At 39.5% G+C, this 25,672-nt stretch overlaps 1 protein-coding gene and 1 pseudogene across 1 annotated transcript in view; one reads left to right on the top strand and one right to left on the bottom strand.

Annotated features, from left to right (window-relative positions):
- Window positions 1–5,792: 5,792 nt before the first annotated feature.
- On the bottom strand, window positions 5,793–9,507 carry LOC122890329 (annotated as a pseudogene).
- A 14-nt stretch (window positions 9,508–9,521) lies between these two features.
- Window positions 9,522–25,672, top strand: part of PINX1 (PIN2 (TERF1) interacting telomerase inhibitor 1) — a 94,923-nt gene continuing 78,772 nt past the window's right edge. Inside the window, exons 1-4 of the mRNA XM_044225049.1 lie at window positions 9,522–9,682; window positions 15,546–15,655; window positions 17,347–17,439; window positions 19,204–19,282. Coding sequence (XP_044080984.1) covers window positions 9,664–9,682; window positions 15,546–15,655; window positions 17,347–17,439; window positions 19,204–19,282 — 301 coding nt within the window. The 5' untranslated portion in view covers window positions 9,522–9,663. The remainder of the gene's footprint in view (window positions 9,683–15,545; window positions 15,656–17,346; window positions 17,440–19,203; window positions 19,283–25,672) is intronic.

The raw sequence follows: 25,672 nt of genomic DNA, 5'->3' as shown, positions 1-25,672 counted from the left end.
CTCTCTTCTCTCTCTCTCTCTATCAAATAAAGAAAATCTTAAAAAACAAACAAACAAACAAACTTACGGGAATGAAATGAACTATGGATGACCAGATGTGGGTACAACTTGGTAAGCATTTCCCCATGTGTGCTATTTTTTTCTTTCCCTCTTCTTCTTCTTCTTCTTTTTAGTGATAAGAACCAACACTCATTTGGGTTACCTCAAATAATAGGAAATGTATTATGAGAAAACCACCAGGTAATAACAGGCTGCTCAGCTAAATTCACCAAGGGAGGAAAAAAAAAGACAAATAATTGGACCTTGCAGAAAGTGAAGGAATGAGAATTGCTCAGAACCAGAGCAGCTCTAGCACATCAACAGAAGCTATGAATATTCCGAATGATGCCCCACCTTAATAAGCTTCACCCCTCACAATCTCCATATTCTTCCTCTTTGTGCATCATCTTGCTGCTTCTGTTGTACAGAATGGTTTCTGGCATGGATCATTCAAGTCACCTGACTTTCAACCAAACTGAGAACACTTTACATTAAGGGTTTGAGAACAGAGATGACAATGAGATCCATTCTCTTGGTTGTGATCCCATGACAGGACCCTAGCATTGTGAGGACATTCCTCTCACTACCTCTATTCATGTTGCATGAATGCAGAATGCATTCCTCTCACTACCTCTATTCATGTTGCATGAATGCAGAAAGCAGAGGCAATGTGGGTGAGTCTTCTTCAGTCAAAACTTGACTGTACTGGGTAACTACCCAAGAAAAAGTCAAATGTTGGGGTATATATGTGAGCATCATCTGAACAGAAAGGATACTACAACAACTTCCTTCATGATGACAGGCCCAACTTTTAGCTCTTGGCCATCAAGATGGGGCCATGCACGTCCAGCAAGTTTGTTCTAGAAGAAGAAGGGAATTGTTTTTAATGGGTCATTTCTCCATAAAACCCTGTAAAAGGAGTGAGGGTCTATCTACTATTGGATTTGTTACTCTATCTTATTTAGAGGTTGGTACAATATTATCTTTGAGCCCTTGTATTTAAGTAAATGAAAACATCCTGATCTTACACATTGCCAGTATTGTTTTTTGTCCCCAGCATTCTATTATGAGAAATTTCCAGCATGAGGTGAAGCTGCAAGAACGTCCACTGCAATTTTACTACACTTGTTGTATCACACATTCACACATTTATCCTCTCTCTATCCATTAATCCCACCTATTTTGGGGGCATTTCAGAGGAAATCACAGACATCAGAACATGTTCCCCTAAATAGTTCAGCATAAATGTTGTTACTTAAGTTTCAACGTTTGCTAACAGTGTTTTCCATGTCTACACAATAAAATGTACAAATCACAAGAGAACACCTCTCAGTTCCCCCCCAAAAGGCATTGAACTGTGTAATCCAAATGGTTATCAAAATCTATGACGCCATCATCACCCCTGAGTTTCCCTGTGACCCTTCCCAGTCAATATGTGCTCCACTCCCCCAGAGACAACAGGTGTTCTGATTTTTTCACACCTCGATTTGTTTTGCCCTTCTAGAATTTCATAACAGATGGAATCATAGAGTGTTTACTTCTTTCATTGAGCACCATGTTTTTGAGATTAATTCAGGCAACAGCAAATTTTCTTTTAATATTTTTAGGTGGTAAATATTTTAGCCTTTGGGACCTATCTCTTGAAACTACCTAACTCTGCTGATGTAGCCAGAAAACAGCCCAACAAAAGATAAATGAGTGGGCCTGACTGTTACAGTAAAATTTTGTTTACAAACACAAGTAGCCAGGCTGTAGGCCATGGTTTGCCAAGCCCATTAAATGTCATTGTGTGAGCTTTTCCTCCAAGATCAGGAACAGGGCAGGGAAATCCACTATCACCACTGCTATTCAACATAGTACTAGAAGTCCTAGCCTCAGCAACCAGACAACAAAAGGAAATTAAAGGCATCCAAATCAGCAAAGAAGAAGTCAAACTATCACCCTTTGCAGATGATATGTTACTTTATATGGAAAACCCAAAAGACTCCATTCCAAATCTCTTAGAATTTGTACGAGAATTCAGTAAAAATCAATGCACAGAAATCAGCTGCATTTCTCTACACCGATTATTATTAAGGACTCAATCCCATTTACAATTGCACCCAAAACCATGAGAAACCTAGGATTAAACCTAACCAAAGAGGCAAAGAATCTGTACCTAGAAAACTATAAAGTATTCATGAAAGAAATTGAGGAAGACACAAAGAAATGGAAAAATATTCTATGCTCATGGACTGGAAGAACAAATATTGTTAAAATGTCTATGCTACCTAATGCAATCTACATGTTTAATGCAATCCTTATCAAAATACCATTCTTTTTTTTTTTCAAAGAAATGGAACAAATAATCCTAAAATCTATATGGAACCAGGAAAGACCTCAAATAGCCAGAGGAATGTTGAAAAAGAAAGCCAAAGTTGGTGGCATCACAATTCCAGACTTCAAGCTCTATTACAAAGCTGTAATCATCAAGACAGTATAATACTGGCCAAAAAACCCCAGACATATAGATCAATGGAATAGAATAGAGAACCCAGAAATATACCCTCAATTCTATGGTCACCTAATCTTCGACAAGGCAGGAAAGAATGTCCAATGGAAGAAAGACAGTCTCTTCAACAAATGATGTTGGGAAAATTGGACAGCCACATACAGAAAAATGAAATTGGACCATTTCTTTACACCACACACAAGAACAGACTCAAAATGGATGAAAGACCTCAATGTGAAAAAGGAATCCCTCAAAATCCTTGAGGAAAACATAGGCAGCAACCTCTTCGACCTTAACCGCAGCAATTTCTTCCTAGGAACATCACCAAAAGCAAGGAAAGCAAGGGCAAAAATGAACTACTGGGACTTCATCAAGATCAAAAGCTTTTGCACAGCAAAGGAAACAGTTAACAAAACCAAAAGACCAATGACAGAATGGGAGAAAATATTTGCAAACCACATATTAGATAAAGGTCTAGTGTCCAAAATCTATAAAGAGCTTATCAAACTTAACACCCAAAGAACAAATAATCCAATCAAGAAATGGGCAGAGGACATGAACAGACATTTATGCCAAGAAGACATCCAGATGGCCAACAGACACATGAAAAAGTGCTCCACATCACTGGGCATCAGGCAAATACAAATCAAAACCACAATGAGATACCACCTCACATAAGTCAGAATGGCTAAAATTAAAAAGCCAGGAAATGACAGATGCTGTCGAGGATGTGGAGAAAGGGGAATCCTCCTACACTATTGGTGGGAATGCAAGCTGGTGCAACCACTCAGGAAAACAGCTTGGATGTTCCACAAAAAGTTGAAAATAGAGTTACCCTATGACCCAGCAATTTCACTACTGGGTATTTACCCTAAAGATACAAATGTACTGATCTGAAGGGGCACGTGTACCCAAATGTTTATAGAAGCAATGTCCACAGTAACTGAACTATGGAAAGAACCTAGGTGTCCAACAACAGATGAATGGATAAAGAAGAAGTGGTATATATATATACAATGGAATACTATGCATCCATCAAAAGAAATGAATCTTGCAATTTGCAACGATGTGGATGGAACTAGAGGGTATTATGCTGAGTGAAATAAGTCAATCAGAGAAAGACATTTATCATATAATCTCCTTGATATGAAGAATTTGAAAGGCAACGTGGGGGCTTGGGGGATGGGAAAAGAAAAAATTAAAAAAGATGGGATTGGGAGGGAGATAAACCATGAGACTCTTAATCTTACAAAACAAACTGAGAGTTGCTGGGGGTAGGGGGGTAGGGAAAGGGTGGTTGGGTTTATGGACATTGGGGAGGGTATGTGCTATGGTGTGTGCTGTGAAGTTTGTAAACCTGGCAATTCACAGACCTGTACCCCTGGGGCTAATAATACATTATATGTTAACAAAAAATTAAAAAAAAAATTTAAATGTCATTGTGTTTCTATGGTTTGTTTGTCCTCACTACTTAGTATTCTGTTGTAAGAATGTGCCTATTTATTTATCCATTTTCCAGGTGCTGATCACTAATAATAATTATTATTATTATTATTAATTATAATTAATAGATAATAATTAACTATTATGAATAAAGTCTCAATGAACATTCTTGTACAAGTGTTTTTGTGAAAATATGCTTTCATTTCTTTTCATTTCATTTCTCTTGAGTAAATACAAAGGGGTGGAATTGCTGGGTCATAGGGTAGGTTTATTTTACTTCTATTCTAAATGCTTAGAAAATAAACAATAAAAAGAACAGCTGCCAGGAGTCAGTGTGACTTTTACTTCTCTTTCACCAGGGAGAGCTCATTATAAGCATGTTCTGTAGAAATTTCTTCTTTCATTGAAACATCTCTCCCTCTACTACCCTTTCTTTCCTTTCAAAGTGGAATCATCACAAACTATAAAACAAAGTTTAACAAAGTTAAAATAAAAAAATGTACTTTATACACCTATCTCTACTCCCTTGCTGCTTCTTTCTACTTCCTAGCTCAAACTGCCAAGAGGAAGACTGACCAGTTCAGCTGGTCACCATCATCCTCTAAATGCCACTATTTCAGTTATAGAAATTTTGAGATTATTCTTCACAAATTTCTCTCTCTCAACTCCAGGTTATAGTCAATTCTCATCAACCTTACCTTCTAAAAGTCTTTTGAATCCAGCAACTCATCATCACTTTGACAACCCCCTTCATTTTTCACCTTAACTACAATTGCCTGATAATTGAACTCTCTATAAACACCTTTCTCCCTTCAGTTTGTTCTGTCCCTACAATAGCTCTAGGGACCTTTTAGAGACTACAATGTGTGTTACTCCCCTACTTAAAAATTCTTAAATGGTTTCCCATAGCTCTTAAGACAAAGACCCAAATCCTTATTATGACCTACAAGGTCTTCTAAGAACTGGCCCTTACTCAATTCTTGGGCCTTTCCCTTGCTCTGCATTCAGCCATATCAAGTCCTGGAAGAGGCTATGTTTTAATTTACTTCTCACTTCCTTTTTTCCAAAGTGGATGGTATATAAGATCACTTTATTTCACAGGGCAAAGTTTATGTAATAGCCCCTGGACATACATGACACATTAGAAGCCAACTAGACATATGTTCATTATCAGCCAGAGAGTTGATCCTCTTCTTCTAGAAGTGTTGTTTTTCATTGTGGGTTATGGTAACCAGGCAACATGCAGGGGATGACCCTGGATGCCACATGGGGCAAGCTGTTTTGCCCAAACTCTTATCCCCCAAACATACCCTCTTTACCAGTGAGGGCCTTTTATAAAAAGCCTTGTGGTTTTCATGAAGAGACTACTGTGCATTATAGATTTGCCCTGCAACACCACAAAATTTGAACTATTTTGGGTGGTTCAGTTGGTTAGGTGACTGCCTTCAGCTCGGGTCATGGTTCCAGGGTCCTGGGATCAGGCCCCGTGTTGGGTTCCCTGCTCCTCGGGGGGCCTGCTTCTCCCTCTCCCTTTGCCTGCCACTCCTCCTGCTAGTGCGCTCTCTCTCAATCTGTCACACAAACAAACAAACAAACAAAAAGTTGAAAGCAGAAAAGAATATCTATGGTAAATCTCTCTAAATCCCCCAAACAGCTATTTCCACACAGTCAGATATGGTGATAACGGACATCGATTGTTCTGGATTAATAATGAAAGCTTAAAAAGCAGACAAAAGCAGCATGGGCTTTGGCTGGCTGGCTCTCCCCTCAGGAGCCCTAAGCATCACCTGCTGTTGCCCTTCCAGATATGGTAGGCTTTTCACATCTTGGACCGCTTGATGTCATAGGTGACCATGTTGAAGTTGTCCCAAGCGAAGAGCTTCTTCTCCAGTGGCTTGTAGTCAACGAGGCTGCTGTATGGTTCATGAGTAAGATGGTGAGAGCCTTGCTGCGCCTCATGCCTATGCCAAAGGCAAAGCTGGCGTCAGGTGATGAGTAGTGCTGACGGTGTACATGTGGTCACAGATGATGAAGACATTGGCCACTGACTGCTTACAGATGTTAGTCTCCAGGTTTGTTCAAGTTCCAGACTTTCTGGGTTCAGTTTGGAGAGGACAGGGGAGACTTTGGCCTCCAGTGTGCTGTACGATTCTCACTTCCTTAAGGAAGCTTTCTTGAATTTTCCTAAGTTAAATCCCCTCTTATATTCTGTCCTAGCCTCATGTCTCTCTCTCTCCAGCATTTATCTCAGATCTCATTTTATATTTATGTATGTGGTTATTTGATTTATGTCTGTCTTCTATGCAAATTCAATGAGGATGGGGTCATGCTGTTTTGTTCCCCTTTGTAACTCCAGCAGTGGGCACAATGTCTGAAACAATAAGTATCTATTGAAGTAACCATTCTAACCTCTATTTCCTTTAGAATTATAACAGCACTTTATTGAGTACTGAATTGAGTGCTTTCTATGTGCCACAAGCCATTTTAAGCTTGTGGCAAGCTCATTGTTCCTCTTCATAGAGGAAGGAGAAGGTAAAGTAATCTGACCAAAACACACAGTAGATTACCAAAGCTAGTAAGTGACAGAGTTAAGATTTGAACCTAGGAAGTCTGGCTTCAAAATCCCAGCTCCTTAATGTTATATTTTATTCCTTTTAATGCTCATATCACTTATCCTTTTCAGATTAACTTTATGAGTCTTTCAGACCTGGAAATAATCTCAGTGATCATTCTTTTTTCATGATTGGACCAGTGATATCAAAAGAGGTGAATGACTTGCCCAAGATCATACTGCAAGCTGGTAGCAGAATTTAGACTCTATCACATTTTCTGCTTCCCCCCCTCCTTCCCTGCACTGTATTGGCCTGGTGCCTCTTAGGAATGAGCTAAGTTTAACCAGAAAGATTCAGTTCTATATCTTTTATAGATAAAAATGTTAGTGATAGGGTGCCTGGGTGGCTCAGTGGGTTAGGTCTCTGCCTTCAGCTCAGGTCATGATCTCAGGGTCCTGGAATAGAGCCCCCATTGGGCTTTTTGCTCAGCAGGAAGCCTCCTTCCCTCCTCCCCCTCTGCCTGCTTCCCTGCCTACTTGTGATCTCTCTCTCTCTCTCTGTGTGTCAAATAAATAAAATAAAATAAAAAATTTAAAAAATATTTTAAAATTTTTAGTGATATATCTGACATATAGGGTAAAGATGTAGTACAACATATGAGAATTCTTTTTTGCAATTGTAGAGAATGTGTAATGAGTTTTTCTAATTGTATGTGTGTGCAGTGGCGGGGCCAAGGGAGGAGGACTGATTATGATTTGCCAGAGCTAAAGAAAAGAAGTAGCAATCATCTGTCTCTGATCTTGGTCTTTGCTTGTCTGAAGGCAGGGAACTAAGTCAAACCCAAATACCTCTTAGGTTCAGGTCTTTGGAGTATACTGAATTCATTTGTCAGCCTTACCTAAAGGTGTTCTTTATAAAGGACTTTTCTTGAACAGAAGAAAAAAGTGTATTTTAACCACAGGTTCATTTATACCTTTGGTTGTTTGATGGCCTGCTGCACAAAGTCAAGTCTGTGGATCATCAGCACCCACATCCTTGGAAGCTTGTTAGAAATGCAGAATTACTGGTCCCATCCTAGACCTGCTGAACCAGAAACTGCATCTTAATAAAATCTTCAGATGATTCACATGCATATTAAAGGTTGAGAAGCACTGCTCTGAGAGGGTCTGCCAAGAAAGAGACTGAAGAATAAAACAGAATGTCTGACATTGAATCACCTTATTTTTAAAAGCACAATATTCATTCCCAGCCGACAACTTAAAACATATAAATAGGATTCTATGTATTTTTCTAAAACCCAACACCTGAAAGTAGCTTTTTTTTTCAATAGATAATCCTCATAGTTTTTTTTCATAGGCACAAGAAATGCTGGAGTTGGAACAAACCTAGCACACCATTAGTCAATCCTGCACTCACCCAAATGCAGAATACCTTCTCTAGGATTATTTTGCAGCCTCTGACTGAACATTTCCAGGAAAGGCAGCTCACCAAATCACAAGGCACAACCAGTCCTTGCCATTCACTGCGGCACTTGACAATCTGAGTTTAGTTTTGACCGTTTATGGCAACAGTGTTACAAACTTGTCTTAATCTGTCTGACCATCCAAAAGACAAAACGGTCTTCCTACAATCACATACCAATAAATGTGGTGCTTGAAAATTTTTACTTTCTTTTCAATTCACTATTGTCCACACTCATGTTACTACCTTTTATTTTCTCTTGTCTCATCAAACAGATCAACTAATTATCCAAAGATCTGGGTGACCCTGCCTTTCTAAGTCCAACTTAGAGTCCAACTCCCTACCTTCATCTTGTTTTCTGTGGCACAATTTATGGGCTCCCTGACTTAGGTATAAATAGTCCATTAATTTTGCCTCTCCTCAGTTCCCCCAGCTCCTGGGTATTCACCAATAGCAGTAACTACTGCTTTTGTTTCAACAAGCAGTAACAATTCCTTTTCTTTTTTTCTGATTTTTATGAAACTAGAGAAGTTAACTTTGCTTTCCTGACTCCTCATTAAAGGGCAAATTCATCTAGAACAGGAATCTAGTCCTTCATACAGCTTTTTGTGGTACCTGGCTGCTCTCTTTATGTTCTACTTATGAGGGGAAAGACTTCTATCTATACTATCACCTGAAGTTTGCTGGAGAGTAACATGTACAAGAAGATGTCCTTTCTATCTAAGATTCTCATCACCAGCATTTCATTAGAACTCCCCTGGAGACTGAGACACTTCAGTTAAAATTCACAAATGGCTATAGAGCCCCTGCCATACTCAAATTATTTTGCTAGGTGTTGGTATGGATAGAGAGATGATTACGACAAAGGCAAAGTTCCAGAATGCACGATATAAGAGAAGAAACAAAACAATTTAGTCTTGTTGAAGACATCATGTTAGAGACAAAATTTTTTGCCACATTTCGTTATCTTCTTAACTTGGGATCCCACAGATAGATAGGTAGATATATAGCTACTTGACCTATTTGTCTCTCTCACAGGGCAGAGGTAGGACACTAAGAGAGGTAGGACACCACAGTGCAAGGGCTTCCCCTCCAGGCGAGTTTGTCAAACTCCTCATACTCACCCTTTTAAAACGCTGACATCCCTAAAGGCTGTTTACATATCTCTTTCCCCCCGAGACTGTGAGCTAACAGAGGGTAGAGTTCCTGTTTTATTTCCGGAAACCATGCTTGACATTTAGTAATCAATACTGAGAATGATACAGGTAACCCCACTGAGGGCTTGCCCTGTGGCACCCACGCTCAGAAAGGGTTTAAGTATTGCCAATCATTTAGTACAGGAACTTGCTCAAGCGAATGAACCCATACCCTTCTGTCCACCGGCTTTAGATTTGGAGACCTCCGACCTCTTCCCCACGGCGTCCGCGCTCCCTCCCCTCCCAGAACTCCTTCGCCCCGCCCCTAGAACGTCCGCGTCCCGCCCACTCGCCCCCACGTGGTCCAGGGCCGGTCGCACGTCATTGACGTCACCAGCACGCGCCCTGGCCGCTCCTGACCACCTGGTTTGCGAGTCTGGTGGTTTTAACTTTGCCGGGAGCTGGCAGCTCGGTGGCTGCTGGCAGGTCGATAGCCGCCACCGCTCAGGTCCGGACGCTCGAGGCGCCCCAGGTTCTCGACATGTCGATGCTGGCTGAGCGTGAGTGGAGGGCGCGAGGGTGAAGGTTCCAGGTGACCCGCCCGGCCGGACCGAGTGGCGCCGAGTGCGGGTCGCCGGCGCGCAGCGGGGGGGCTGCGGGGGCTGCAGGGGAACGGGGAAGCCGTGTTCGGCTCGCCCTGCCTGCCGCGGAGATACCCAGCCCAGCCTTTCCCGGAAGTTAGCTACCGGTCTACTAGTGAAAGAGACTGCGAGTGTCCACGTGGGACTCTTGTCCTTACGCTCAGATCTGGGCCCGCGCGCGGTGGTTCGAATGGGAGCCCGGACGCGGACCGGGCAATCCTGAGCTGTTCCTTCACTTCGTCGGGCCTTGGCCTCTTCTGGTTAAAAAGAGGCGGTTGGGCCAGCAGAATCTCTTCAGGCAGTGAAATCCCGTTCTCGAAGATGTATTGAACCCGGAGAAAGAAAAGCAAGGGGTTTAGAAGCATCAAACACAAGAAATTAGCCTTTGTTAGGGGATGCAGGACTAATGAGTGATTCTAAGTAAGACGGGCGGTTTGGACTTAGTTGGCATTGTTAACATTCTTGCATGACAGATGTGTTGGCTGCCGCGCCGCATCCTACTTCAGTTTGCCTTTGACGTTTATCTTCACTTTGTGAAGTTCCTTAATTCCCTCTCTTCAGAGGCTGACTTCTGAGCGGTATCTGTAGCTAAGGGTGCCGGCCACCAGATGGCAGTCGTGCTTTGGGCATGAAAAGTGTGTAGTGTGCAATGATCAGGAGCAGCTGGTTTTAACAGACCGACAGCAGCCACACGGGTATTCAGTGAAATAAATGCTGTCGGCATCCTCTTATCTAAGCAGGTGGGAGAATGGGAGCACACAACGTAAGTGATAAGGCACCGTTCCAATTTTACAGGGCTAAAATCCAGGTTTAGAGGAAAATAATTTGCCCTGAGTGATTGAGCTAGAAAGTGACAAATTCAATGTAGTTATCTCTGTGTCTTTACCTTTTTGTCACTGAGCCAGCAGTTTCCTATTGTTTTTGAAGAATATGTTTTAGACTGACTGGGCTCTGTTTCTTCATTTGTGAAACTTGGGCTGCTAGGATCTCTTCTGATTTATTTTCTGTGATATATGCTTAATTCAGCATGCACATTAGCCCTGGCTCTGCTGTTCATTTATGTGTCTTTCCATGATCAGTTTCTGCAGGGCTATTAAAAAACTTATTTTATTATCTTCATTACTAGGTTGTCTTAAAAAAATCAATGAGATGGTAAACATGAAAACATTTCAGAGTATGAAATGCTTGTTATACAGGTGTGAAATGCTGTTTGTAGACATCAGTAATTCAAATTGCAAGATTTCAAGGAGTATTTCAGTTCTCTCCCCACTGTGACTCTAAATTTTCAAATCTTTGCCATGATAATATATTTTGTTATCTTTTAAAATAACTTGCTAAGTTTATGCCTTTGGCATCCCTTGTGATGGATTTTTAGGACTGGTGTTCTTATTTTATTTTTTAAAAAGATTTGTTTATTTATTTTAGGGAGCGGGGAGGGAGAGGACCTCAAGCATACTACCCACTGAGTGCAGAGCGCTTGGGACCCTGAGATCATGACCTGAGCCAGAACCAAGAGTCAGATGCTCAACCAACTAGGCCTCCCAGGCACCCCAGAACTGGTGTTCTTATTTTAGAAGTAAGAAAATAGGGGCACCTGGGTGACTCAGTGGGTTAAACCTCTGCCTTCTGCTCAGGTCATGATCTTAGGTCCTGGGATGGAGTCCCGCATCTGGCTTTCTGCTCCGCAGGGAGCCTGCTTCCTCTTCTCTCTCTCTCTCTCTCTGCCTGCCTCTCTGCCTACTTATGATCTCTGTCTGTCAAATAAATAAAATATTTTTAAAAAAGAAGTAAGAAAATAGGAGTAAAGAAAAGGCCTAGTCTCATAATTTCAATCCCTTGCAATTATTTTTTTCTGATAGTTTATAAAATTGGAGTGATTCTATAGGTACAGTTTTGTTTTCTCCCTCACTTAACATTAGTGAAAATTTTCAATTTCAAATTGTTTCCTCTGTTTTCCCTTGCCATATGGACTATACTTTGTTTTCTTTTCTTTTTGCCATAGGCACTTATCCTATTTTTAAAATCTAGAAGGTTTTTTTTTGTTTCTCAGAAATATTTTTATTTAATGTTTTTGTAATTATCAAGTGTTATTTTCTTGGGTCTCCCTTATGCAAGACAAGAAATCTAGATTACATAAACCTCCCCTGTGTAAGACAAGAATTTAATTTGTTGATCTCACTTCTCAGTCGTTACATCATCTGGAGTTTCAGACCTGGATTTTTATCAAGTTACTACTTTTTTCATAGATTATTTCTTTCTTAAGACCAGTCTTTGGTACTTCCAATCATCATATTTGTAGTCAAGTCACACTATGGTTAATGGATTTTAATGTTCATGTTTTTAAGATTTAATATTACAGTTTCCTTAATATTGAATATGTTCTTGAATTTTTAAAAAGCAATATATGGTATATGGATGGTATATTTTGAGCTCTTGAATGTCTTGAAGTGTCCTTTGAAAAAGAAAAAAAGGACAAAACTTCTGTCCCATTACTCTTGGAACTTAACACACCTTTCAGAGTAAGCTGAATCCTGACATAAGCCAGGTGGTATTAGGCATGGAGTGATTGGAAAGTGAAATCTGTTATAGCTGTTGTTTGGAGGGTTGTTTATTGGGGCTACCGCAAGAGTATCCTGATGGCACCATCTACAGTTAGATCTTTAAATAAGAGGAGTCCCTGCTGGAGGATAGTTAAACACATCATCCCAAGTAGTGATTCTGCAGATTCAGGTATTCTACTCTTACACTACTGTTCCATATAGTGTCAGGCATCCCCAAGACCATTCCAGATTTAGTGATTTGCTCAAATTCAAGATACAGGACTCAGCAGAAAGTTGTACTCAGCCATGATGAAGATTTATTACAGCTAAAGGATACAGAATGAAATCAGGAAATGGAAAAGATATCTGGAGCTAAATCCAAGGGAAACCAGACACAAGCTTCCAGAGTTCCCTTTCAGTGTGGTTACACAGGACATGCTTAATTGCCCCAGTACGAGTTGTGACAGCACTTGTATAATGTTGCAAACCAGGGAAGTTAGGGACTGGTGTCATGTTTACTGGGGGCTGGTCATGTAGGCAGGCTCTGCTTGGCATGTGCCGAATTCCAGACTCCCAGAAGGAAAGCCAGGTATTTAGTATAAGCCATATTGTTTGTATAAACAGGCATAGTGAATCTTTAATCAAATCTGAGAATGCCAGGAACCCTCCTGAAACCCAGGTTCCCAGCCAAGATGCCAACTTTGTAAGCAAGCCTTTCAAAGGATAGCCGTGAGGCCTGCTATGTTCTGTTTTGTACACAGGGTTAGCAAAGCTGACTTCTAAGCACAGAGTAACTGTGTAATAAGAATAACAAAGCCCATTAAATCTTGATCCAGTCTGAACAGACCAGTGACAGTCTTTTTTCCTTGCCAGGATTTCCCAAACCTGGAAACTTCTACAGCACTAGAGCCAGAGAATGTTTCAGGAAAGTAAGGTTCTGATCAAATAAATTTGGGAAACATGGCATGCCTGCTTTGCCCTGGGAGGAGCTACACATCTGCATATTAAACATTCTGGGAAAGTCTGTAATATGGAACACTGTTAAATTTTGTTTCACCCATTGTTGCCCTTTTTTATTTTAATGGGACCTCTCCCCTTTAACATCCTCATTGGGGAAACCCTGTCCTACTCCATATTTTGAGGATACCTGACATTTCTGCAAGGAAAAGAAACTGACCTTGGGGATCTTTTGTATAAGGCCTCTAGTCTGCTGTATACACATATGTAACATAAACTGTTGTAGTTCTTATTGCAAAGAGTGGCCTTGTTCATTCTCAAAAATGTCCCCTTCATATAAGCCCTATTCCGAACCCCCGGCAAGCACTAATAGAGGCATGAGTTCTGACGCACACACCAGTAAACAGCCTCACAGAACACTGGTTAACGAAGCTCATTATCTGGCATGTTGTTTATTAGTAGAGGCAATTGTTTGGAATCTCCGAACAAGCTCTCAAGGTCCGTTGTAGGAGAATGTAGGGTAGTCAAGCTTCTAAGACTCCAAACCCATCTAAAGGGGGTTGCTGCACATGGCAGTCTGCCATTCTTAAAAAAAGAAGGGATGGAGTGAGGGAAAAAGGAAGGAAGGAACAAAAAGATGGACTAAGTTACAGGTTCTTGTTGATAGTGAGATTCTGTACTTTGGTTGCTGCCCTAGGTGAATAATAATGACATTTGACCTGCAAATTTCTCACTTGGCCACAATATACTCTGGGGGTTCGTGTTCTTGTTTTGTGAACTTTTGAGATTCTCTATCTCTGCAGTAATTTTCCTTACAGTGATGGGGCGATTAAGCATCTGCCTTTGGCTCAGGTCATTATCCCGGAATGCCGCCCCTGCCCTCTCTTGTGTGCGCACAGGAGTACGCTCACTTGCTCTCTCTCGCTCTCTCAAATAAATAAATAAAATCTTAAAAAAAAAACCTACAGTGATAAATTTGAGTTCCTAACACTGTTATTGATATGCATTAAAAAATTCTTAATATGAAGAGATTCAAAGCAGTTCCCTTAATTGTATTCCTTCCTTTTTTTCTTCCTTTCCTCATTTCTTTTTTCCTTTCTTTCTTCAAATTTACTCATACATTCATTCCCATGTTTCTTGAACACTTGCTATGGGTGCAGTGTTTTCTACTTCTTGCAATGAAACATAAAAAAGAATCACACAAATATGAGCCATAAGGAAATGATGGTCTAATAGAAAACATCAGGAAAAAAAAAAAGGAAAAAGAAAACATCAGAGTTGGATGTAAATGGCTGCAATACAGAAGAATGTAAGTTAAATGCCAGAAAAGCAGATAACTTATACTGGAAGTTCAGAGAAGGGGTCATGTGGCTTTAGGGTAGTTGAATGACAAAGGATCTATAGTATTATGTAGTATATATGATATATTGTATACAATATTATATATAGTATAGGATCTAAGAGTATCTATAGATCACGTGTGTGAAGGGTACAGTTGACCTCCCCAAGATCATCATGACTGTGGATTAAGAGTATAAGCTTTGGGGACACCTGGGTGGCTCAGTGGGTTAAAGCCTCTGCCTTCCGCTCAGGTCATGATCCCAGGGTCCTGGGATTGAGCCCCTCGTCGGGCTCTCTGCTTCCTCCTCTCTCTGCCTGCCTCTCTGCCTACTTGTGATCTGTCTGCCAAATAAATAAATAAAAATCTTAAAAAAAATAAAAGTATAAGCTTTGACATCAGTTGAACCTTGGTTTGTATAGAGGCTCTGATTTTTGCTTTGGGGCGTTAGGCACATTTCTTTCTCTAAGCTTCAGATTTCCTCATCTGAAAAATGGAGATCAGAATACCCATCCTCACTGGGTTACTGTGCAGATGGAGTATAATGCATGGAGAGCATTTGGTCCGTGCTGTACACCAAGGAAAGCTGGAATGGTAGCTGCTCTTGGTGGCAATGCCCATGAAGACAGGTGCTATCAGCTGCTGCCTTTATCTGAGTCTGGGAGGCCAGGTGATGGCATATCATGTATTTCTGTTTGTCATATATGGAGGGAACATTGTTATTCTTAGGCCAGTTTGTATATTGAGAATATACAGTTATTGGGAAAACCAGGGTAAGTGGTCTAATCTGATATTTCATCTGCTGAATCCAGTATCTGTATCTAATAAAACATATCATTTGTCACATTTTTTGCAAGCATGTGTGTATGTAATAGGTTTTGTGAGTATTTGTGTAGTATTTTCCAGGTGTGAAAGGTAAACTGATGAGATACTTTGCCATTTCCAGGTCGGCGGAAGCAGAAGTGGTCTGTGGATCCAAGAAACACTGCATGGAGCAATGATGACTCTAAGTTTGGCCAGAGGATGCTAGAGAAGATGGGGTGGTCTAAAGGAAAGGTACAGTGGAAAAGAACAAAACAGATTGGAGCCATGCAAAAAGGCCAATCAGGAGGATGCATCTTTCTTTGAAGACTGGGAGAAATTTATGTTTTAGATGAATAACTGATTTTGGAGAAATAACTAAATTGTAATGATAAAGTTAGAATTGAACACAGATGTCAGTTCTCTTTATTGCTTAAACTGCCGTGATTGGCATCTTTCAGAAATTGCACCTTTTAATTAGCTGCACTTAGAATCATACTTAAATCCATCAGGATTTTATATTGCTTAGAGTAATATTTTATTTCCCTTTATAGCTTAGAATACACATTTTTTTTTTCATTTTCCTTACACTCCATTTATTCCCAACTATAATAGGTTTCTACTGATATCTTTGTGTTTAAATGGTTCTTGCAGAGGTCTTTAATGACCTTTAAGGACAAATCCAGTGGATCCTTTTTTGTTCTCACATTACTTAGTCCCTTAGCAGCATTTGGCATAATTGACTATTCTTGAAATACTTTTTGTCTTGGCTTCCACATGCTACCCTCCTCTCTCTTTTTTCCTTCTCCCTCACTGGCCACTCCTAAATGTGTTGCGGCTCTTCCTCTTCTAGGCTTTGGAGCTTTGGAGCTCCTCAAGGTTCAGCCCCAGGCTTTCTCTGTACTCTGCTCAGGTGAGCTCTTTCATTCCAGACCATGCTTGGGAGTTGTCTAAATTCTGAATGCTTTTCTACGTCTGGTCCAGAAATGTCCTCTGAGCTTCACATTTGTAAATTTACCAGCCTGCTTGACATTTCCACTTGAGTGTCTCAAGTTTATCTTTTTTTGATAAAATTCTTGATCCACCCCACCCCCCTGCTCCTCCTAGTCTTTTCCTTCTCAGGTCTTCTCCATTTTTGCAAATGGGCATGCTTAGTTCCTCTACCTCTTTCATTTCTCACCTCCCTAGTCATTACTCTTCTCCCCCCGGGACTCTGTCCTAAGCCACAGACCGTGGTCATCTCTTTCCCTGATCACTGTGGCAGCGTTATAGCTGCTTCCCTCCCCTCTCTCTTTTCTACCTCTGGGCCATTTGCCAAACAACAACCACAATACCTTCTAAAGTACAGAAATTAGATTGTGGCATTCCCTTGCATAGAAGTTCAGTGGTTTCCCATTGTTTTGAAAAATTAAATGCAAATTCCTAGCATAATTTCCAAGGTCCTGTGAGGTTTATCTTAATCTATTATCTTACTTTCTCTTAATCCACTTACCTGGAATGGTGCTGGTTACCTTTTAGTTTCTTAGTATACCAACTTCTCTGGGACCTTACATGAGTGTTAATTAATGCAGGGGACTTGGTATCTCCTCTTCCTACTTTCTCAGTGTTGTTTTATAAAATTATTTAATGGAGAGAACCATAGATTTGCAGTATCTCTAATGGGCTTCCTTTGGTTTGGTGGTAGTACTCTGATTTTGAGCATCATGAAAAGACCTATTCTTCGTAGTGGTGGAGTGGGTGTCAGTTTGAAGGAGTATTCATTATTGTGAATGTATTGGTATTACAGACATACTTTGTAAGAATCCATTAGACTATGTCCTTTTTGAGGGTAAGGATATTGCCTCACTCCTGGATATTTATTAATCAAATGGGTGATAAAAGAGGAAAGATGCGATTTGTCTTGATACTTGATAAGAATGCTAACATTCTTCTGTTGGTCTCCACAGGGTTTAGGGGCTCAGGAGCAAGGAGCCACAGATCATATTAAAGTTCAAGTTAAAAATAACCACCTGGGACTTGGAGCTACAATCAATAATGAAGTGAGAAACAGTGTATCTACTGGGGGTTTTCCTGGCATGCTTTGCTTTTTTCAAATAAATATAAACATTTTAATCCAGTCAAATTGTTCAGTGTTCAACTATTCAAGTGTGTATCTTTCATGCTGTGGTTAACTAAAGAGCCCGTAACTAAGCTGTCTCTTCGTCACATCAGTGCCTTCACCTTGGCCTTATTGTCCTTATGGGATTCTTTACTTGCTTATGTCTAAGAGATCCAAATTAGCTTTATTGTTAAACTTTAAAAAATATATACTTTTTAAAGAATATTTATAATTCTGTACTCATTTCAGTACAGAAGAGCATTTTTATCTTTACCTTTGTTCCGACATTTGCTTACATTATTAAAAGGTAGTGGTGTTTGGTTTCAGAAAGAAGCTAAAAGTTTTCTCGGCAAGAAAGTGGTGACCTTTTTATGTACAGTTGTTGATTTCTGACTGCTGGTATTCAGTGGTTGAATTTATTCACATTTCCCCTTAAATACCAGTAGCTTTGGAAAAAATAACACCATAATTAAAAATTAATGGCCCATCATGCTTTTCATTTTTAGTATTACTGTTTACCTTAGAAAGTGTCTAAGCTGAAAGCTTTGTTCTTAAATTTTTACGGCTAACAGAATCTGATAGAAAATCAGGAGAACTGCTTTAGGTAAACCAAATTATTTTTATTCAATATACTGAGTAATAGACCCGAGGTAGTGATCTTGTTGAGTGATAGACTAGAGTAGCTAACATTTTCTGGACTAATAGCTAAAATTGTAAACCACTAAAGAGTTTATATGAGGTTGGTTTTTGAAGGTAATTGTTGAGAGATAGATGTATGGATAGACTTAATTTTTTAGGAATTTGCCTAATAAACTTAATTTATTATGCCTTAACCTTTAGCATTCTTAAAAAGTATGTGTGAGGCAAATTCTTACACTGATGCCTTGCTTCCCATTGGTTCAGACTGTTTTGAAGAGGCCCATTCTCTTTTAAAGTCCAATTGTTTTTGTTAGCATGAATGTATTAGCACCACCTTACGAGGTGCTGACTGATCCAGGGAACTTGAGAGTCTTTCCTACTCCTTTCTTCAGGGTTGTTTTGTAAAATTGGGTTTGATGCGAGCAAATAGAATTGGGCAAGATATTTTAAGTGCAGATGAGCCAAGAAGAGAGCCCTGAAGTCTGTCACTGCTTTTTTCCTTTGACCTACGCCCATAGTGAGAGAAAAATAAACATTTTATTTTGCTTTATTTTAATACTTAGCACAGAGGTTGCCTGTTGATAATTTGATTATAAGTGGGCTGTTGATTAGCTCTCCACATTTGAAATCAGGAGTTAAGCTTCCAAGAAGCCCATTTTTAAAAAAAAAAAAATTTGAATTTTGAATTTTTTAAAAGATTTATTTGTTTATTTGAGAGAGAGGGAGAGAAAAAGTCTCGAGCAGACTCCCCACTGAGTGGGGAGCCCTTCATGGGGCTCAGTTTCACAACCCTGAGATCATACATGACCTGAACTGAAATCAGGAGTTGGATTCTTAACCAGCTGAGCCACCCAGATGCCCCAAAGTCTGTTTTTCATATTAATATAGCTAAATTACATTTCAAATTTATATTATTTCTTCATTTAAATTTATAACATAATATTTTGATGAAACTTTTAAATTTCACATTAACAACCAGATTTCCTTGATTCCAAAATATATTTTATCTCAACTGGTATATGTAAACTACAGTCTTGCCTTTAATTGATTTTTCGGATATTTTCAGGATAACTGGATTGCTCATCAGGATGATTTTAACCAGCTTCTGGCTGAGCTGAACACTTGCCATGGGCAGGAAATAACAGGTAGGAAAAATCTTTGCTTTGTTATCCATTCGATCTATGGAAGACATAATGTCTTAATTTAAAACATTTTTATTAACTCTTTTTACTGTAAGCATAATATATCTGAAAATTAATTGAAGTTATTATAAATAGTCATTTCTGTATGCATTTTAATGGTGCTTTCACCATTTTTTTCCCCATAGAAGTTTGAGAATGACAAGATAAATCCATTCAGTTTACAGTCAAGTGATCTTTCCAGGGATCCTTGTGTGTGACTAAAAACTTGTTTTGTTGTTGTTGTTGTTATTGTTGTTGTTTTTCATTTGTTTTATTTTCTTTATCTATTTTTTCACCATAGCACATACCCTCCCCAATGTCCATTACCCAGCCACCCCATCCCTCGTACCCACCTCCACTCTAGCAACCAAAAACTTGTTTTTAAAATACAAAACAAGAAAAAAAAATACAAAGCAATAAACACCAAGTGGGACCACAAACCAGCAGCTGGCAAAGGCTTAATAGAAAAACCTCTTTTGTATTGAGTCTACCTAGTGAAATTTATTGTATTTTGAATATATGTCAGAAATTCAAAATGCTCAGGTATATAGTAAAATTTGTTAGAATGGCTCAGTACTAGAAATTGTATATCCAAGGTCTAGGAACTGGAAATGAAACAATTGAATATTGGACATTCTATATTAAATTAACAGAAAGAAAATGCTGTTGAGGGGAAGGGCATGGATGGTATAGTCCTCAAACTTACAGGCCTTTGGTCTAATTTTAGAGTTTAAGGAACTATTTTCGTCACATGGCTCTTTGGAAGGCAAGGATGTAACTTCAGTTAATTGTGCTGGATATTCATTGAAGAAATCTAGACTGTTAGCTCTTCTGCAAGCAGATTTTTAAAAATAGTGGTAAAATATACATAACATAAAATTAACCATCTTAACCATTTTTTAAGTGTACAGATCAGTAACATTAAGTACATTACACTGTTGTGCAACCACCACACCATCCATCCATAAAACCCTTCATCTTATATGAAACTTTCCCCCATTGAATGCTAACTCCCTATTCTTCTGTCTCAAGCCATTGAGAGACTTTTGGTCTCTCAATTTGACTACTCTTTGTACCTCATATAAGTGGAATCACAGAGTATCTGTACTTTTATGTCTCGATTATTTTCCTTAACATAATGTTGTCAGGGTTCATCCATGTTTAAGGCTCAGTAGTGTTTCATTGTATGTATAGACTACATTTTGTTTATCATTCATCCTTCAGTGGACACTTAGGTTGTACTTCTTGAGCATTGTGAATAATGCTGCTATGAACATGAATGTATGAATGTCTCTTCAAGTCCCTGCTTTCAGTTCTTTTGGGTGTATATCTAGAAGTGGGACTGCTGAATCTCATGGTAATGAGATTCTGTGTTTAAGTTTTTCAGGAACTGCCATAGTATTTTCTGTAATGGCTACACCATTTTAACATTCACAGCAGCAGTGCACAAGGCTTCCAGTTTTTCCATATTCTTGCCAGCACTTGTTATTTTCTGGGTTTTTGATTTCGTGTGGTTTGCTTTTGTTTTTGTTTTGTTTTGTTTTGTTTTTTGATAGCAGACATCCTGATGGGTGTGAGGGGATACCTCATTATGCTTTTGATTTGCATTTCCCTAGTGACTACTAGTTATGTTCAACATCCTTTCATATACTTGATTGCTGTTTCTGTGTCTTTGGAAAGATGTCTTCAATTCCTTTGCCCCTTTTTGAATTGGGTTTTTTTGTTGTTGTATTCTGCAAACATTTTCATAAGGAATTTCTTTCTGTTCCCTATGCATAATATTTGGCTTGTAGTAAACTGTCAAGAGATATTTGTTAATTGAAGGAGGAAGAACTTTGTGGAATAAAATTAAAAATTAGCCAAGTTCAGCAAACTTTGCTGAGCTGTGTTCTGGATCCTAAGTTAGACATGAGAATATGTAACTATGCGGGACAATCCCTGCTTAGGGATTTTTGATAATTGGTAAAACATTACCTGATAATTGGTAAAATTATAGTGTGATTCCAACTCTGGAAAGATTTATTGCAGTGCTGCTTGTGTGACCTTGAGTAAATTACTGAACATCTCTGTCTCTTCATTCTTGGTAGAGGGGAAATAATACTACCATCCTCAGAAGGTGATTGTAAGAATTAAATATATTGCTATAACTAAAGTACTTTGAACACTGCCTAACCTATGGTAGGTACTTAATGAGTATTAGCTACTATAATCTTTATTATTGTTGTTATTTGTAGAGCTAGAACTCCAAACTAGAATATTTCCTCTGATTATTTTTAATAATTAGAATATAGTGTCACCAAGAAAGAATGGTACTTATAGGTGGATGGATTTGGGCTTGATACTTAGGCTATTTCTAGTTGTCATTAATGAAATCAAAGGCAATAGTGTGGTTTCTCCCTAGGTAAAAAAAATAGAACGCTCTTAAGATAATAAACATTATAAATAGCTGTACTTGTTGGCAGTAAGATAAAAATAAAATTTGAGATCCTTATACAACTGATGATCATCTTCAGTTATTATAAAGTAAAAAAAAGGAAGATGAAAAACCGTATGTGTGGCATGCCTTTGTAGAAAAATATAGAGAGGAAATGTATGTGTGTGGGTTGGGTATATATCAGTGGCTTTCATCTGGGGGTGATTTTGGCAATGTCTGGAGTCATTTTTGGTTGTCACAAAAAACAAAAAATGAGGGGCGGGGTGCTTCTGGCATCTAGTATAGATAGAGGCCAGCAACGCTGTTTAATATTCTATAGTGCACAGGGATGGCCCCCGATGACAAAGATTTATCTAGCCCCAAATACCAGTGGTGCTGAAGTTGATATGCGTAGAATATCTCCCAAATATCAATTTTATATACATAAAATATCTGCAGAAAAATACCGAAGAAACTGGTAAGAGTAGTTCCCTCTAGGGAGGGAGCTGAGTGACTGGGGAAGAGAAAATGTCAGGAAGGCTTCGCTTTTATTGTAGTTCTTTGTACCTTCATGACTGTACTGCATGTGTTATGTCCTACTAAAAAATTGTTTAAAACTAATTTTAAAACGGTTGCTGGAGCCCATTTACTTCACTTACCGCCACTTCCTGATGCTTCTGCTCTCCTTTGCCACAAAACTCTGATTTTCTATACAAATTGATTTCAGTTCTCCTAGTCTCTCTTTTTAAAATCTTATAACATGCTTGAGCAAGTCTCAGATGGTCTACTTAGTTGCTCTGCTTCTCTTTTGCCTCTTCTAGAGTTGCTGCTTCACAGGGGTGGGGGGAGGGGGAGCCCCAAACATCAGACTCACTTCTCTGGATTTCCTTATCCTTAATTGGTACTATAATTGTCTGCTTTGCTCTACTGTAATGTCTTTGAGCCATCCCCCCTGCCCACCCAATATTTTGTTGTAGTTTTCTTGTTAAGAGAGATTGTTGAAATGAGCCACTTCACCATTACTAGAAGAAGCAGTCTGCCTAGAATATTAAAATAAACTTCATTGAAGTATAATTTATATATAATACAATGTGCCCATTTTTGAGGGTGCAGTTCCATGAGTTTTGACCAATGTATATACCTTTGTAATTGTAATAACCTTGTAAAGAAATGTTCATTACAAAGAATTATCTTGGGTCCCTTCCCAGTCAGCACCCTGCTCCTCCCCACACCCCACCCTCCCACTTCATTCTGTGGCCCCAGACAACGGCTGATCTCTCCATAGAGATTAGGCTTGTTTTTCTCAGCACGATTCTGAGATTTATCCATGTTGTGTTTATCAGTAGTTCATTTCATTCCTGGATAGTATGCCACTGTATGAGTATGCCGTAATTTGTTTATGCATTCACCTGGTGATAGATATTTGGGTTTCCAGTTTTTGCTTACTATACCAAAGGCTCCTATGAACATTTGTGTATACATCTTTGTGTGGCCATATGTTTTCATTTTAGTAAGACCCCCACGTGCTGGGTGAGCTCCCCTCTCCACCTTATGACATGTCCAGTAATTGCCTCTTGATAGAAAACTGGGGCAGCCCTAGAGCTCACATTTTTTGTTGCCTATCTGTCAAGGATGACATTCCTGTGCTGCCTGTTGTCCAGTGTATGATGAATTGTTGCATATCTTTTGTTTTCCCATTGTTCATAGTAAAGGGGCATGACCCATAGCACTTACCCTTTCGTGGGCAGAAGACAGGGAGTCTTCCTCCTGTCTCTTCTAAACCCACTTTAGTCAGACTTTTGCCTTTCTGCTCCACAGAAACTGCCTTGCCAAAGTCACCAGTGATTTCCATGTTCCTAAATCCAGTGGGCATTTTTAAATCCTCATCTTACTTCATGTGTGGCACAGATGTTCACTCCTCCTTGAATCACTTGTTTCCTGTGGCTTCCCAGACTCCATCATCTCCTGGTTTTCTTCCCACTTCACTGGCCACTCCTCCTTAATCTTTATTGGGATTCTCTTATCCCAGCCTTATCATGTCTGGTGTCCTGCAGTTCAGTCCTGGGGCCTCTCTCATCTTTTAGCTACACCAATTCCTATTACATCATGGCTGGATACAACAAACGATGGCTGGGATGTTGGTTACAATTGCCAGATTTCTCACCTCTCTCCTAAACTCCAGACTTGTAATGAACCCCCAACTCAGTATCTTCATTTGGGGTGTCATCAACTATCAATTTCTCAAACTTAACATACTCAAACTCAAGTTCTGACTGCTTCCCCACCCGTCAAACCATTTACCTACTGTCTTCGCCTTTTCAGTTGATGTCAGTTCTTTCCTTGTAGCTGTTGAAGCCGAATACTTGTGTCCACTAGGAAATGTTGGTTCTACCTTCAGAATATATCTGGACCCTTTCTGCTTCATGTCACCTGTGCTGTGACTAGTATGGCCTCAGCAACTATTATTTCTTGTTTAGATTATTTGTAACAGCCTCTAAAGCTGGTTTTCTCAGCCATAGCACTACTGATGTTTTGGGCTAGGTAATTATTTGCTGTGAGGCATGTCTGATACATTTTAGAATGATAGCAGCATTCCTGACCTCTACCTGCTAAATGCCCCTAGAACCTTCTGCTGTCCCCCCTCCCCATTTATGGCAACCAGAAGTACCTGCAGATGTTGCCAGATGGCCCCTTAGCAAAATGCCCTTGGTGGGGAGCTACTGCCCTCAATTGCTCTTTCTCCTTCAGCATAACAGACAGACTGATTCTTTCAAAGTGTAAGTCTGTGCTGCTCATGCTCAGATCACCACCACCACCAGCACCTCCTTGCCCTTCTTGCCTCCTTTTCATTCAGAATAAAAGCCAAAGTCCTTTCAGTGGTCTTGTACCCTTATGTTATATGGACCTTTTTCCCTTTCTGATCTCATCTCTTGCTACTCCCCTTCTTACCCATTCATCTTAGCCACTGACTCCTGTGCTGGCTTATGAATATATCAAGCATCCTCCTGCCTTAGGATTTTGCACTAGTTTCTCTGTCTCTAGAACACTGTTCCCCCAGTTAGCATTTATGCATTTTCTCAGCCAGGTTCATATTTCCTGCCAGTTGAAAATTACATCCTGTTTCTCAGTGCCATTTTTGGAAGTCAGCAGGAAATTGGTAAGGTATAGCAGTATAAAGGTATTATTTAGAAATATGAAAGAAATAAAACCCAAAAGAACCAGCTAAGGTTCTAAGGAGGGAACTGGGGCAAGGACTTGATGTGTGTGTAAGTGTGTGTGTTTTAACAGCTTTGTTGAGATATAATTCACACGCCGTATAATTTACCCATTTATAATGTGCAATTCAATGACTTTTAGTATATTCACAGGATTTTCACCAGAACCAGTTTTAAAACATTTCATCACCTCTGAAAAAAACTCTGTACCTAGTGGCAGTCATCCCCATGAACCCTGCAACCGCTGTAGACAACTGCTGATTTACTTTCTGTCTCTAAAGATTGCCTATTCTGGATATCTCATATAAATGGAATTCCACAACATATGGTCTTTTGTTCTGATTTCCTTAACTTAGCATGTTTTCAGGGTTCATCCTTGTGGTAGCACATGTCAATACTCCATTCCTTTTTTTGCCAAATGATACTCCATTTTATAAATATACCATGATTTATCTATTCGTTAGTTGAATGCCCATTCATGAGCATTTGGGTTGTTTCCACTTTTTTGTCTGTTATAAATAATGCAGCTATGAACACTGTCAGTGTTAGTGTGGACTGTGGCCTTTATTTTCATTTCTCTGGGGTATATATGTAGAGTGGACTTGTTGGGTGAGTTGGTTACTGCATGTTTAACTTTTTAAATTTGTTTATTTATTTGGGAGAGAGAGCGACTAAGTACAAATTTGGGGAGAGAGAGAAGCAGGCTCCCTGCTCAGGGAGCCTGAT

Source organism: Neovison vison, chromosome 11 (assembly GCF_020171115.1).
Source record: "Neovison vison isolate M4711 chromosome 11, ASM_NN_V1, whole genome shotgun sequence".
Classification (NCBI taxonomy): Eukaryota; Metazoa; Chordata; class Mammalia; order Carnivora; family Mustelidae; genus Neogale; species Neogale vison.
This window is presented reverse-complemented; position numbering and strand designations above follow the sequence as displayed.